The sequence below is a fragment of the Camarhynchus parvulus genome, chromosome 1 (assembly GCF_901933205.1).
Source record: "Camarhynchus parvulus chromosome 1, STF_HiC, whole genome shotgun sequence".
Classification (NCBI taxonomy): domain Eukaryota; kingdom Metazoa; phylum Chordata; class Aves; order Passeriformes; family Thraupidae; genus Camarhynchus; species Camarhynchus parvulus.
This window is the reverse complement of record NC_044571.1, coordinates 99,279,525-99,296,374: the sequence shown is the minus strand read 5'-3', so window position 1 is coordinate 99,296,374 and position 16,850 is coordinate 99,279,525. Positions and strand designations below refer to the sequence as shown.

Here is a 16,850-nt window from a genome sequence, read left to right as displayed (position 1 = left end):
GCTGAAGAGATCCAAGTCCAGGGCCCAGGGCTGCAGGTGTTATCAGGGCCATGTTACCTCTGCTGTAACAAAGCTTCCTGCTGTGCAGATGCTGCTCTGCCATCCAGGCCCCTTCAGAGAACAGCTTTTATCTGCTGTAAATGTACACAAGCCCCCACACTTGTAAGTCTCAGTTCACACTATAGAGGGCTTTCCTACAGCTATAGAAATTAATTGCTTCTGCCTGACCTGAACCTCCAAAAAAGACTGTGTATTTATCCCACAAAGTTCCCAATTATGAGTTCATATTTTTCTGCCACAAACAGTATAAAGTGTCTCCAATGATACCATTTTTCCTTTTAGCATAACTGAAATAGCCAAGTGTTGGGATCAAATCTCGAGGGTTTCTTACTTGTCCTCGATGGTGGTAAACATCAGCATTCTGAGGATCAATGTCAGCAGCCATGTTGAAGTCCTGGGTGGACAGCACAGGCTGCTGCTGCTGCATGTACATGCTGCCCCGTTTGATCAGAGCGTTGGCTCGCAGCTGCAAAACACAGCCAGGGAAACATCAGCCACCCAGTGTTCCTCCACATTGCAGGCTTCAGTACAATCATGATACATAAACTTCAAGGAATTTAGAGATTTTAGAGGAGCTAAGATTTTAGTTAGAGATAAGCTTTATTGGAGTTAATTAAAATAAATGGGTAGGCCTTGATGAAGTTAATTGAGTAGTTAACTAATAATTGATTGCTTGTAAACACAATGTTTGGTTAGCTGGGTTTATAATAAGGAATATAGAAACTGATAAATAGCATTTAGGAACATAAGACACTTATAGGCCTCCTCTGTTCTGAAACCAATTGAAGATGGGAATGGGAATTCTACCAAGGGTTCATTTGTCATATTTGCATTGAAAAAGCAGAAAGGTCAGAAGGAGGAAGACTTCATTTACTTCCTCATTTTGGGACCCTCCCCATGAAAGGGACCACCGACCCATTTCAAGGAACAAACTACGCATGCTTAATAGCTTTTGAATGAATTACCATACGAAGCGGGGAATGGGATGTACCAAAGTTATGAATATGCATTTGTATTTTGGGTATTCAATACTTTTATAGATAAAAGTACTCTGTAATCAACTGTAAATCACAGTGTGTATTTGGGAGCTATCCTGCACGCTGCCCACACTTTCTAACTTTAAACTGTTAGAGAGTCTTTGTCCGTCACAGTTGGATATCAGTACTAGATCAACTTCCATATTTTTAATAAATCAATCACAGTAAATTTTTCGTTTGACTAGTTTCTAACACTGACACGTTTCAATTATTCTAAGCAGGAATAAGTTTCATATTGACCCTAAATAAATGGGCTCCCTTACTTAATTTCAAAAATGTCAGCCTATGCTTCCATCTCCAAGGATTTCCAAGCCCTGCCAAAATCCTTCTTGATTCCTGTGTTTACAAATACATCAATGTTTTTTGAACTAGCTGAATATGCAAGTGCAATTAAAAGTTTTTCACTTATCCAGAGTGGATAAGCCTCCAATTAATTCAGCTTCCCTCTGTTCTTTAGTCTGTAGTATTTATCACCTTTAGTTTGCACTACTCAGTGCAGCTGTCTCAAAAATCAACAAGCCCTTGTGAAAAACAGTTTGTCAGTAACAAAAGAGTAAATAAACCAGAATATTCCCGTTAATACATCTGAAAATTTGGACAAACAACTTCTTGAAGTATATTGCAAGTTTGTCATCTAACTTCTCAATCCCAACTACAATCCAGCTGTGACAGATTCTTACCTTCACATTTGCATCTTCCATGCTGATGACCTGATCTAGGTCTGGTTTGGCAGCACTTGCATTGCCAATAAGTAAGTAGAAAGTAGCTCGCAGAAGCAAAGCTTCTGCCATGTATCTTCCCTTTGCTTCAATTTCTTTTGTGCTTTCACTGATAATTTTGTCATAGTTCTCTTCTTCCATATATTGTTTTGCTCTCAAATAGCCAGAGCTGTAAATGATGTAAGAACAGTTATATATATACATGCATTCACTGAACACTGCAATTTCCTTTCAGATGTTTCATCAAATCATTACAAATACTAACTTGTGCTATACTTTTACAACACCAGCATAGTCCCATTGGAACATCCATTCCTGGATGGAGCCATCTTAGATGGAAAACAATTTCCACAAAAACTGGCCAAATTACATTGGAAATAAAGAAAAACATTTTGAAGATTTTGAACATAAGTTTCATTTGTCCCTTGAGGTATTTTTTCACATAAAGAACAGCAATAATCTCTGGTTTAAATAAGAGGGCTAAATACATGGACAGGAAAGTGTAATGTTAAACCTAACAATATGCAGATTGTATGTGGAAGAAATTATTCAATAGCAAAAAATTACAGCACTGCCTTGTTCTCAGCTGTATCCTGCATTCAGTGAATCTGCTTGTAGATCAGGACATTCTCTCTTACTTAAAAAAAATATCATAATGCTGTTTGCAATGGTTTCCAAACTGACAGCATTGGAATCTCCCAAAAATAATCTGGAAAGTAGCACAGTAAATTGAAGAACCATTTATGTGGTGCTCAGGCGCCACTAAACAAAACACAAAACAAACCTACAAAACCAAGGTTTTCTATGCCAGAACAAACTTTTCATTTATGGGCAATTTGATTCCAGAAAGAGAAAACACCATTTCGGCCTCAGTTGCTGTAACTGCATGTTTTCATTCAAAATTTCCCTTTTCCTAGCTCATCTTCTCCCTGCCAGTCCAAAGGCTAACTTGCTCTCTTCCTTGGAAAAGTTCTTTCAGTATAAAATATTCCTTGCCCCCAGAGCATCATTGGGCCTTCTCCAGTTCTCCCATCTCCTAAGATTTACTGTGATACTGTAGTAAATATTCAGCATATTTTCCCAGTCTCATTGTCCTTCTTCTGCTTAGTGCAAGTTTGGAACTAGCCAGTCAGCTTTCACTAAAGTTTCACTTGCAATACTGATATCATTTATGTCAAAGGAATCTCCATGCCAAGTACTACACAAACTGAAAACTTAATTCCAGTACCAAACAATTCTCAACTGTACTGTACACTCACTTTTCTTTTACTTCAGAAGCCTCTCCCTCCTTGTCCTTATCTTCATCTGATTTCTCACCCTTAAGCAAAGGTTGGGAAATGATATCGTCTGTGAAAGAACTGAAGTAGGATTTAATGAACTGTGGTGAGGGCATCAGAGGCTCCCGATTCTGAAACAGAGAAAGGAAATTCCAAGTCATTAGGTGGTGGGATCAGATGGGAAAGATGGAAATGGATAGCAAACATGACTATTAAAAAAAAACCTGATGGAACAAACAATGTATGACTTTCACTCTCTCATCTGATAGCCTGATATTTTGGATTTGCCATTTTGATATTTAGGGATCCTTCAAGCTTCAGATCACAATGCAATACCCATCATCAGTGAAAACAAAATGATGATATTTGGGGTGAAGGGAGATTGTATCTTTCCACATATGTGGCTAGAAATTAGGACTCTTAGGATATCATAAGACATTGGGTAGATGTACTAAAGCATTGGGTGTGCACATAAACTGGGTGAAAAATGCAAGCTGGTGATTTAAGCATGACCCTAAATTCTATCAGATTTTGAATGGCAGTTTCCTCTTTTCTCCAGCTTGTCCAAGAGAAGCTGCTGTCATTATTACGATGGAGACTAATGAGGCAATACCCTAGTTCTGTGTGGAACTTGGCCCAGATAAAACATATCTTACTTAAAGTCCCAGAAGTAACACTTCTCAGGTAATCAGTCCTTTCTACAGCCAAAAAATACTTCTTGTTTAAAACAAACTGCACACAAGAATTACAATGCAGTCTCTCCTGCAGGAAAACACTGAATGCACTCTTCTGAAGCACACCTATCTATGTCCACCACACTCATAACACTATTTGCTATTACCTCCACACTACACATTTACGTGAATTTCTACAGGAAAGAAATTCAGCATCTCAAAACCAACACAGGATTTCAGTACTTCAACCACCACCAAAACACAAACAAGAATGCTTTAATAACAACAAAGAACATGTTAATATCTATCCCAACCTTTTTGTAAACCCACAGTCACTTAAAATTACTGCTCCTGGCTACCCCTCTGCTTCCACAGTTGTCTCTTCTGCAGTTTCCAAACACTCATGCATAGATGTCTGTCTGTTCCAACACACCCAGTTTCCATGAAGTTGCAAGTTCAGAAATGCCCTACATAGGGCAGCACACCAACTTAGGGTGTCTCCTGACTGTCATAACAAATTCCATTATTAAAGGGAAACAACTGCTAGAAGTAGATCTCTCTTCCCTGCTGAGGTTCTGAAAACTTTGGAGAGGTCACACAGGAAAATACCATTGGTACAATGGCAGCTTTGTCGGAACCAGTTTGTGTTGCTTCTTCTTACGCTTGAGCAGATGAAAACAGTGACTTGTTTACAGCAACTGACAGAATGCCAGCAACCAACTTTTCAACAACTGGTCAGGTGAAATAACAATTACTCAGCAGTATCACAAGTCCTACCTTGTACTTCTCTTTGGCCTTTTCTTTTCCAAGGAGTTTAAGAACTTTATCAGCTAATAACATACTTTGCTGGTTTTGGAAGGCTTCTAAAATGCACACTGCAGTGACATCTAGGAAACAACAAAAGTGAGATTAAAGGAATTCTGATAGTCACTGAAGTACACTATAAAATGTGCCACTGAGTACAATGAGGCATTGCCAAAATAATACATGTCCTGTTCTCAGGCCAAAGCCTCTGTTTCCAGTTTGCTGTATTTACTGTATTCTTCAAGACACAAATTTGTAACCAAAATGATCTTCCTGGGATAAAAGGATTTCATGACAGTGAATGAAAAGAAATTACATTTATTTTTTTGTTCATGTTTTTATCTAAAGACAAACACACTTAAATCCACAGTGAAAATATATACCTCTATCAGGGGCTTCCACCATTTTGAAACTTTGAGGAGAGTAATTATGTTCATATGATGTTTGCATTAAAAGTGCTAACACAGCTTTTCTTCTGGGGCTGGTCTTTATTTTTTACTTCTAAAATTCACATTCAGTACCATCACATCTCACTTACTCCTCAGTTTAAGAAATCTGCCTAAATTCTATCTCAAATTTTTCTGCTCATCTCTGTGACTTTGGAAGGGAGCAAGGAGAAATACTTTGCTGGCCTATTTGAAGTGCCAGCCCCTATCACATGGCTCTCATTCACACAGAGAAACCTGTGCAAATGTTAACCCACTGCTGCCCGAGTGAAACTTCCCAGTGTGAAATGCACTCTTACCACACACAGTTTCTCTGGACTTAATGCAATGCTACCACAGGTTTTCCCTATTTTGTTTTCATTTAAACATTAGTGAAGATGACCAGAACCTGGACTTGAGGTTCAAGCAGGGTGCTGTCTGAATATGCTTGGAAAGTAAATGTCTTGCCCTGGAGTTTTAGTATATCTCTCTAATTCTGCTGCCAGAGAGACTATTAAGCCAGTTATACAGAAACTCCCTGCACCTGTGGCATGGTCCTGAAGCACATCAGAGTCCCTGGGAAAGTATGGTACCCCCAGAAAGAATGTGTTCTACAAACCCAGCAGACACTCTGCCCAAAGACTGCTGCACTCCAGGCTTGGCTGCAGCAGCAGCATCTTCCCAAATAATACTGCCAGGGATCCTGGAAGAGTTTTCTGCTGGTGGTGGCTGGGGTTTTGAGGTTTGTTTCGTTTTGCTTTCCTCCACTACATGGGCATACCCTACTTGTTGGGATTTTACTGGCCATATGTGGTTGGCAGGCAAAAGCAGGGTTATGGAAAAACAGTGTTGTTCCAAAAAAAGCCAAGAAAGCTTCAGATCTGAAAACACTGCAAGCAAAAAATCAAATAGAAATAAAGGCTGAAAATAATTGTCACTACCATCACTGCTACTAACAGTAAAAAGAAGTTATATTTAAAACTGTCCTGCTGTCATAGGGACACTTGATCTTTCTTGGGGCTTTTATCACCTGGCAGCTGCATAAGGTTTAGATTTTATTACAGCACCCTGGAAGTGCAGCTGATACACAGTGGTTGCAAAGGATGCACTAAATGGACCAAGTTGTCCTTTTCTAGTTACTACTGTCTTAAAAGGCATAAAGGCATTCTGCCAGCAGATAAACAGATAGATAAAATTTTCACATCTAATTTACCTTCTAATTTGGCAGACCTAATTCTTGTCTGTTACACATAATGAAACTCATTTAACAGTCAGATTTCCCAGCCAAAGCACTGCCTTATTTTCTGTCCTTCTTTGATAATGAGCACAGCTGAAAATTTAATTTGTCTTTTAACCTAACATCAGCAGGAATGATTTCATTTGATGAAATTTATATGGGTAATTTCAAGCAGTGTACTGTAGCTCATAAGTGCCATGAGACAACACATCTGACCTGTAGTTCTTAATTTCTATGGCTTCTCAGGGACATCTTCCTGACAGTTCAAAATGTGTTCTGTTTACAAATAGCACTGGAAAGTTTGACAGTAATTTCTTCTGAATACAAAGTATTAATATTAAAAAAAAATCAATCTGTTCTGGTTTTCATAAATTATGCACCAGAAAAAAAATGCTACTGAAGCTGTTTTCCCTCTAATACCAGTCCAATGCATTTAAATTGCTGCAATACTTTTATTTCTGACCATGCATCTCTACCTGCAAAACCCCACATTTCTGTAGTAGTACAATTTCTCTAAAACAAACGAGAGAAGAAAGTCACTTTACTGCATGGAAATAGAACAACTGGTTATCCACTCATGTTAGATTAATTCTACCCTAAAGTGAAGGAGTTTCCTGGAAAAATAATATCTTGAGTTGCTACAATAACATCAATTTCTCAGCAGTCATTTCAGATGTGAGCAGATGAGAGTTTGAGAAATGTGAAAAGGTTTCTTCTGACAAGAGAATATGTATTTGCAAAAGCTATGAATTGTTTTAAATATATAATTATTACATTACTGTAGCTACAGAAGTGAAAACAAAACATTTCCAGAAGTTGCCATCTCCAAAGCTCTCCAAAGCAGCAGAACTAATTCCACTTTTAAGTACACACAGAATGAGCCACTCACCTTCTAAACATTCCTTCTTATTGTCTAGCTTCTCATGGGCTTTTGCACGTCTGAAGAGAGCTTTGACATATTTAGGGTTGAGCTCAACAGCCTTTGTACAATCTTGTGCCACTTCTGTCCATTTTTGCTGTGGGCAGGAAAAGAGCACAGTGAGAGGGGCTGCACTGAGCTCCCTGTGCTGGCTCCCCCAGCTCCGGGCTCACGCACACCCAGCAGCGGCTGCGGCTCCTCCCTGCCAGTGCCACAGGGAGAAACTGCCTGGGCACAAAAACTGCCAACTCCTGCACCAGAAATGGAATTCCTACCAAACACTACACCAGGCAGTGTGCAAACCCCACGGGAGAACATAATGAGTTGATGCAAAGATGCTTGCAGGAGGTAACATTGAGACTGAAAGATTGGTGTAAAAGAACTAGAAGAAAGAAGATGGAAATATAATAGAAGCAAACAAGTTTACCAAAGTGCTGAAACTTTTTTTTTTTAATGTTATTTCAATTTATCAAAACAGGCTTTTCTAATACAGTGAACCATATACATTTGGGATTCATTATGGCATGAATTTGTGTTAGACAAGAACTAAATCTAATGCCAGATTCATGTAAGCACAGTCTCTCACCTGATAGTCCAGACTGTACAAAGCCAACTTTTCCACTCCTTGATACAGCTCACCAACTCGACCTCATAAGCAAATCCATCATACCATAATAAGCAACACTGACTGACTTCTAAAATAACACCCAGTATACTCAGCTGTCGAGTAAACGTTACTTCCCCACATGCAAAATTTAGGTCTTGGCCTTTACTAGGATTTTTTTGTTTACATTTTGAAGTAGCATCCTTCCAAAATATTTGGCCTTTCACCTTTCTTTCACAGTTAATCACTCAAGTAGAAAGAAGTAAAATAAACTTATACACAAGAAAATTCTTCCAGAGAATAAGAAATTAAAACTTTGTCTTGGAAGAGCAAGATGCAAAAGAATTACATAAGATATACTGAGTGTGGTTAACAGAAAACAATTTTATTTATACATAAAAAAGTATGATAAGCTAAAAAAAGCTGCAACAGCATCTTTTGTGAAAAGAAAACATCATCTGTTGTGAAAGCAGCAGATGTTATCACTTGGGACCTTTCAATGGATGAAAGTGACAAAATACAAAATTGATAATGCTACTTTTTACAATTATTTTGTAAATTATTACATAATTATCTTTAATTTCTTACCAGTTGTTCATAGGCAGCAGCTCTGTTTTGATAGAAGGTAGAAAGATCAAGGTTTTTCTCAGGAGGACACAGGCTGATAGCCTCAGTATAACACTGAATAGCTAACTCATATTTTCCTGCTTTAAAGTATTTGTTTCCTTTGTTCTTGGCTGCTTGGGCTCTACCAAGAGGACTCTGAAAAAGAAAGTGAGAGGTCAGTTCAAATTAAAAAGGCATCACAGCACACAAGTTATGCACTTTAGGGCCCATCTTCAAAGATATAAAAATAGCCCTGACTTGTAAACTCTAGCCCAGACTTCTGAAAAATCTCACTGATTTCAGTTCCTGGAAACACAGAAGAATTTTCTTTTGCAAGTGTATCAGATAGGAGATAACCTTTTCACAAGATTCACTACAATGGTAATAAACAATGCAGTGATTTCTGTTTGGTTAAGCTAAACAGACTGTAATCTTTTACATGGCTGGTGATCAGAAGCACCAATGAGGTAAGTTGTTTCTCCAAAGGCTAAATGTGTAAAGACAACAAAGCCCTCAAAGCAATTCAAACAGAAGAATCTCCTTCTGAAATACAGACAGCCTCTAAGACCGGAGGTGATTCATTAGACTATGAATTAAATATGGAAAACACTTTGTGGAAAGACCTACTGAGCAAGACAAAACCTCTAAGGAAAATAAAGCTGGTTTGCCTTTCATGCACTAAGCAAATCAATTTTACAGTTGACTCCTCTACAGCTTCACACACTCTGCTTCATGTAATGACAAGTGTTGGACCATCACCATCTTAGCAGGGGATGGGAAACTTTGCTGACTGGCCTGAGACCCTGCTAAATGCATCTTTATGTTCAGTACCACATGTTGATGATCTGGATTTCTGCAGCAACTAACATTGCTACCTACCTGAAACCCCTGGATTTACAAATCAGTTATCAAAACTTGTGCTTTGTAAGGGATTAAATGTAAAAATGTTCAGTCAAAGAGCATTTAAGAAATAAGAGCTGCAAAAGATTCTCACGTTGATCTTCTGGATTTCTGCTCTTCTGTCACAGCCTTACTTCATGGACAACATTTTGGGGCAGTTCTGCCAGACCAAAATGAGCACAAGTATGAGCACACATGCCATTCCACCAACATTTCTGAGGAGGGAAAGGCTACAGACTGGGGGCAGAAGTGCCTTTAACAATAGCTGCAGGATTCACTACATATCCCCTGCACTTGAGATCATTGAGGATTTGCTGGGAATTGTCCCTGCTGCTCTTTGACCATACTTCTGCCTCCTCTACCCACTTATCCACTGCCAGAGCCAAACTGAACAGATAGAGACAACCAGACAGCTATAACACAAATTTGAAAGCAACTTCGCATTTCATTTGCCCATTCCCCTTAATATCTACTCATTTCATTCCAACCTGATCATTTTTTGCATCTAAGTGATTTACTTTAAAACTGAAAACCTGAGGGGAAGCCAGGACTTACTCTACAACCTGTCTTTTAAGGCCTGGATGCCTATCCTGGCAGGAGAGAATCAGATAATGGGTGCTAGCCTCAGTTCCTACATAAAATTAGGCATCCAAATAGAACAAAAGTATCCTATAAGCATTCTCCTGAGGGGAGACTTACAAATGAAACCATATAAGGGAGAGAATTTCTTAAATATCCCTACTGCCAGCAAAGCTCTTCTCTCAAGTCATTAATCACTGCATCAATCTGCACCATCTTTATTGTTCACAGAACAAGGCAATCTGCAAGGTTTTCAGATTTTTCTATTGTAAAGCTCCAAAGTTAATGTGATAAAAGATTATTATTACTTCACCCCATACACTGTGTGTAACTCTACGCTACTCTAAATTAGAGTGCAACTATTTTTACTGAGAGACAAGTAACTGTGTATCTGGTAAATTGTTTCTTTAAAACTTAACCAAAGTCTCAAAAGGTTAAATTTATTTTTAGTAGGTCCTAAATTTATCTCCAAACACAATAATACTTTTCTTTTAACAAAGGGAAGGGTTATGCATATGCTGCAAACTTAAATGAATGCAAGTCAGGTTGAATTTTTCCTTGTGCATGTCTAGAGCAAACCACATTAAAGATGTCCTTGTGCGAAAATATTACAAAATTCAGTGCCATTCCTATTAACTTGGGTCAAAAAGGAAAAACACATGATATGGGCCATGTTGTAACACTCACACATGTTCCCAGTGTGAAAATGATTTAAGACTGCAGAGATGAAGCCTAACTGCAGCTAGGTTACTACTACTAACCTACTACTAGGTTACTATCAAGCCTTCCCACAAGCCTACAAGTGCACACAACAGTGATCAAAAACTTCAGAGACCACACACAGGATGCCAAAGTTATTAAACTCAGTAACTCTGTTATGAGAGTGAACTTTTAGTAACCATTGCAGGCTCACAGACCACACAGCCAATCACACAGAAATGGATCATGGAACATTTGCTGACTCCTTGGTTACCCCCTGCTGCAGCCATGGCATGAGGCAGGAAATGTGGGGGTAAGGAGTCAGAACTTGGAGCACAACATGCTCTCAATTCAATAAAGTCAGCAGCATCGCCCAAGGCAAGGAAGAAATCAACTTGTTTGTTTATGCTGCCTTAAGCTAGACTGCTTGCTCTGAGATGTTTTGTTCCTGCACCCTTACTCAAACTACTCTGCTGTAGCCCTCAGTGTGCACCCAAACCACCGCCAAACCCAATGGAGGTTTTTCATTGATTTGCTGGGGTTTTTTACTGTTGATGGTTTGGAGCTTTTCTGGTAGCTGTTTATTTTTTTAAAAGAAGATATTAAAGAACTCACATCACATTGTATGCTGCAATACCTTTTCATGACAGCACAAATAAGAAAATGAAAATTAATTCCTCACATAACATCAGTTTCTGAATGTTTGTCAAGACTTAAGTTTAACCCTTAGAAAAGTTTTTAAGCATATTTTTAAAAATTCCTTCTCAATTGCTACATTGGACATACACAAGATAGCACTTACGAACTCATTATGCAAACAAACTTCATGCACAAGTAATCAAAAGCCTCATTCTTCTGTTTTCTTGCCAAAGTAATAATTCTAGATATTGTTTCCCAATTTCACTGCATCTCCCCACCTGACAGAGCCTGACCTGAACCATGCTGTGTGGCACACTGGACACTTTTTATCCCCATGGTGAAGGTCCATATAGAGCAAGAAAAACTCTCCAGTTTGTCATCTTCTGGTCAAAGAATCTGTGCAACAACCAAACCAGCTCAATAAAATGAATGTAAGTTCATAACAGAACAACAAAACAAATAACTCAGGAGTTATTTGCAGCTACACAAAAAATAACATCTCAGTACTTAGGACTGCTTTCAGCAACTCGTGATTAACAAGTTTTAGAACAGAGCTTAAGCCAAAGGACACTTGTGAAATTGAGTTATCAGTCATCCAGGTACCTGAACAAGCAGATTGCTAACTGACTAAAGAACAGACAACATTGGCAAAGTTTTCTGAACTCCTAATTTAACCTCAGCAAATGTGCTTTTCTCACAAAATGTTCAGAAACTGTGTGCAAACAGCAACTTTACAGCAACAGACTGCCAGCTGCAAGAATAATAAGGCTTAGTAACTCCCTGCAATGGCAGTATTGTTAAACTAGCCATTCAGAACCTTATATATTTGAGGGAGACTGCTATTCAAAGCAGAACAAGAAATTTCCTGCCAGCCAATGATGGCAGTGATTCACAACAGAAGCATGAGCAGAGAGTTTCAGCATTTTTCTCTTGGTTGAAAAGGATTTGCATGAGCCCTTATCTGACAGACGACATGGAGAGCGACTACTGTTTCAGCCATCTTAATTCAACTTGCAAAAAAAGAAAGCCTTGGTCTAGGCCTCTTTTATGTCCTTTGCAAGTGAGAGAACCCTCTTAATGAGATGAGGTACCAGGAAAAAAAATCCTGTTCTTTTCTAAATACCTACCTTTCTGCTACATTTTTTTTACTAAGGTTCATCTCAAGTCTTTTTTCAAACAAAGGTATTAACTGAATATAAATTATTTTAAAAGTCTCTCTAGCACTAAAACCACTATGATAAAAAGTATGTTTACATGAGCTTTAGAAGTAAACTCAAAGCACAAGCAAGGAGGTATTACACTCAGAAAAAACATAACAAAGTTTACAGGACAAAATCACAATGTTGTCAGTCACCTTCCTGCTAAATGAATTTGCCATCCACACCTTCCATAAATAAGCCAAGAGTCTAACAGTTTTACTGCTATTGTACACACATTTAGGAGTTTTCTACACCCATCCACTATAGCTAGCACGAAATAGAAGACTTATAGTAGGTTGACAGTGAGATTTACTAAGCAACAGGTACACACTACAATAGAAATGACTTTTTAGGTACTTTGCTTAGATCAATTTAGAGTAAGTACCAGCATGAGTGTATCTAGACTAAGCAGTTCAATTTGTTCATATCCTGATCTAATGTCACAGCAGTGAGAGAGGCAGCATTCAGCAATAGCTACTAAAACAGCCACTGGAAAGAAGCCACGCTAGCTGGCTGCTGATCCTGGTATGTGCACCACAAAGGCCGAGGAGTTTGTCACGTTCACCCACACTGCACTCAAGGACAGTACCCAGCTCACAGGAAAGTGTGCAGAGACAGGAACTGCTGTGACCCCAAGGGCTTTGTCTGAAATACACAGGGCCACCCAGCTGCCCTCCTCTCACACCAAACACAGGGTTACCCTGTCAACTTGCTGAAAGAGTTAAGGGGTCAGATCTGGACTACCACAGAACTGCAGAAGGAATTGATTCCAACTTCAGGGGGAAAAATACTGAAGCAACCAACACATTACCTCACTGACTAACCACTGCTCACTCCTGTAAGACAAGGAGTGAACTGCTAAGAATTTATCATGGAATAAGTTAAAAAAAATATGAATCAATTGGGTACCAACTAAAGCAATATATGCAAAGCATTCCATATTTTAATTATGCAATACTCCCTAAAAACCAGGAGAGGATGTGCAAAACAACTGCTAATGAGTGACTAAAACACATTCCATCCAAATTACGAGAAACAATGACAACTGTCATGAACAGATGCAATTTGGCTTTACGACCTTTGAGCCATCCACAGATGCAGTTTTATCGTCATCACTTAACTGGCCCAATAATACCAGTTTACTGTACTGCGAAGGAGCTGTGCTTACAGAAGAAGGAATCCCAAAAGTAGTTCAGCTTTTCCCAATATAGCACCTGTGCTAAGTGCTTCTGCCAACACAGTGTCAGTCATAGATCACACACTTGGCCAGTGGATGGCCGGAGAATCCTCTGGTGCAGACACAGCCTGGGAAAAATATGTGAGGCCTGTGCAGCAGGTAAAAGAAAAGCTTGAGCTGCATGCAAAATAGTTACAAGTCAGAATACAGAATAGGGAAGGTATAGGACCTTATTTATTTTTAAAGAACAAAGAAAAAAAATTCAAGGTCATGTCTTCAGAAACAGTGACCAGAACATCAAATGGATACAGGGGCTGACTTAATGAAAAGCACAAAACAGTATGAGTCCTAAGTTACATTTATGAGTAAAAGAATAGTTAGCTGACACAACTGTTGGTAGCAGATTCATTACTGACCTATGTGTTTTCCAAAGATTTTCCTCTTGTATTTCACCTGTGAAATGAATTACTGGCTCTTATTCACTGTGCAGACTTGTACGTGAAATCCAACTGAGTTTCAAAAAATACCTCATCACGTTAGAGAGGCAGATTAATAAAATACAGGCAGTTTTACAAGTGAAGCATCTGCAGTGCTTGTATTTTGAATCATGGGTCTTATCACTAATATCCATAACTAATAAATTATGAAACATGAAATCTACACGGCATCATTGCTTCGGATATGAGTAACAGGAAGACAATCCTCCACAAACACATAAAGCAGTCCTGGGAACTTGCAGCCACATTTATTTTTCTGATGCAGCCATATTTTGACCAGCTAGACAATTATCTCATGTAATCAGTCAAATCTGATAACTTATGCAGCTTTCCTAAGCAACATCTCTCATTTCTTTACATTGTAAGCAGTGACACTCTTCAAGAAACTTTTCATCAGGTCATACCACTCAACTCTATGCTTAAATGCACACAGCCTTCTAGTAACTCAAATTGTGGAGCAACACACAATATTTTAAATCAAATGCTATGTAAGTGTTTTAAATGTTTTAAGTGCTTCCTTCCTACAACTACAGCATGACTACAAACTCCTGGATATTGCTGGAATTCAGAAACACAACCAAGAAACCCAGAATGAAGGCACTAACAGGGAAGTCACTGCAGAAAGACAAAGGTCAGGAGCAGCCTGCAAACCTGCAGAGCTCACACACAGCAAGCACACTCCCATAAGTACACCAGATGCTGCTTGCAGCCATGAGTCAAAGCTACCACAGTAAACAGTCTGAATTTGTCCTCTGTACACAACTTCTTCGGTACTGTCTGGTGCCCAGCAAGGAACAAATCAGTGCACTGAAGTAACTGCCTCGAGGTCCAGCAAAGGTTTTACAGCTTGCTGTGCTTTTGGGAATGCCTGAGAGCAGCTCTGATTCACTAGCTGGGGAAGTTGCCACCTTCCTCACCACCCCCATGTGCGCCTGCCACTGCCCGCCCAAGCGCGTCAATCTGCATCGCTCAAACCATCAAGGTTAGAACGGACTTTTCCCTGTCTCCAAGAGGTGATTCTTCTTCTCTCCTCATCATTTCAGATGGGAAGCTCAAACAGTCTGACAGTTCAAAGCATTTTGGGTGATGCACAAGAATGGGAGAAGAAAATGCAGTGTGGGATACTCCTATCAAAGGCCATCAGTTTGTCAAATCCACTACTTTAAACATGCTTGTCAAGTGCAACCTCACCTCAGTAATGCTGCATGACTGGCAAGGTACATATGGGACTGCAAATTAGCAGAAAGTGCATCTTAGAGGCATTTTTTCCAACACAGATATACAAGAGAACCACGGATCCGATCTGGACTCTTATCTTACGTGTTGTCCTTGAGTTTTTTTACAGACTATTTTATCTGAAAGTTCTCAGAAGGGTAATTTACAACAGGATAGATGTATGCTGTGAGAGCATGCCTACTCAGGCAAATTCTACACTTCGAAGTCTCTGCTGCATAAACTGTGTGGCTTCTATATTTTCATGGAACATACTATTCTGTTTTAAAACAATCTTGATTGTGTTTTCTTTGCACTCTGCTGTATCCAGCATCTCTCACACAACAGATCAGAGATTTCCTTTTCAAAACACTATTCCTGGAGGAAACTTATTCACAGCTACTCTAGACCTCAGAGGCAGAGGTATGTTCCCCTCTCAGCAGCACAGATCCATGCTCAGCCACTTGATGAGAAGATGCATTTGGCAATGCCTGGCCTTGGAACGAAGTACTCCTGATCCCTGCATGGCAAGAGCAGAACTGCAACCATGAATGCCGGGCTAGGAGCTCAGTGGGTCACACAGGTTGACCACAGAAAGACATGGAGGTCTGGGAGCATGCCCAACCAAGGGTGACAAATGTGATTTAAGGGATTTGAGCATCTCTCATAGAAGCAAAACCTAAAGGAGAATGGCCTGGTTAGCCTTGAGAAGAGATGACTGAGAGGAGACCTCATCATTATCTCTCAGTATCTGGAGGAAATGTGTCAGGAGGATGGGTCTGGGCTCTGCTCGGTGGTGCCAAGCAACGGGACAAGAAGCAATGGGCAGAAACTGATGCACAGAAGTTCCACATGGACACGAGGAAGAATTACTTTACCGTGCAGTGACCGAGCACTGGAACAGGTTGCTCAGAGAGGGCGTGGAGTCTCCCTCACTGGAGGTATTCCAGACCGTCCAGACACAATTCTGTGCACTGTGCTCTGGGATGACCCTGCTCGACCCCGGAGTTTGGATCAACGACCCACCGCGGGCCCCTCCGACCCAGCCTGTGATTCTGTGACCTGCCGGGCGTGTCTCGCAGAGCACGACCAGGATGTCACCCGAGCTCCATCCCATCACACGCTGCTCCTCGCTGGGGACCGGCACCCTGACAGCCGCTTTCCGGACGGGCCCAGCGGCCGTCGGGCCCTGCCGGCGGCAGTTCGCACCCCGGCCATCCCCGCGCTGCCCCGGGACCCCGGCCCGGCTCCCCGCGCGGCGGGCCCGGCCCCTGCCGCCGCTCCGGGCGGCGCCGCTCCCCGCTCACCATCTCCTCGTGTCCGGGCCCGTCGGGCTGCCCGGAGCCGCTTTCACCGCCGAGCCCGGGGCTCGCCCGCCCCTCGGGGGTCTTGCGCTCGCTAGCGCCCTTCCCGCGCCGCGCCGCCCGCCGCCCCCACAGATAGATCGCGCCGGCTCCCAGCAGGATGGGCGTGCCCAGCACCAGCGCCAGCTGCCATCGGGACAGCCCGGCGGTGCCGCCGCCCGGCACCTCCACGGGCTTCGAGGCGGCCATGACGCCCGGGAGGAGGAGGAGGAGGAGGAGGAG

At 40.9% G+C, this 16,850-nt stretch overlaps 1 protein-coding gene across 1 annotated transcript in view; it reads right to left on the bottom strand.

Moving 5' to 3' along the window:
- TOMM70 (translocase of outer mitochondrial membrane 70) overlaps positions 1-16,850 on the bottom strand; it is a 25,165-nt gene extending 8,315 nt beyond the window's left edge. The window contains exons 1-7 of the mRNA XM_030971087.1: positions 16,572-16,850; positions 8,345-8,518; positions 7,123-7,249; positions 4,545-4,654; positions 3,076-3,224; positions 1,778-1,985; positions 392-526 (exon numbers count right to left, since the gene is read on the bottom strand). Of these exons, the coding sequence (XP_030826947.1) occupies positions 392-526; positions 1,778-1,985; positions 3,076-3,224; positions 4,545-4,654; positions 7,123-7,249; positions 8,345-8,518; positions 16,572-16,817 (1,149 nt within the window). The 5' untranslated portion in view covers positions 16,818-16,850. The remainder of the gene's footprint in view (positions 1-391; positions 527-1,777; positions 1,986-3,075; positions 3,225-4,544; positions 4,655-7,122; positions 7,250-8,344; positions 8,519-16,571) is intronic.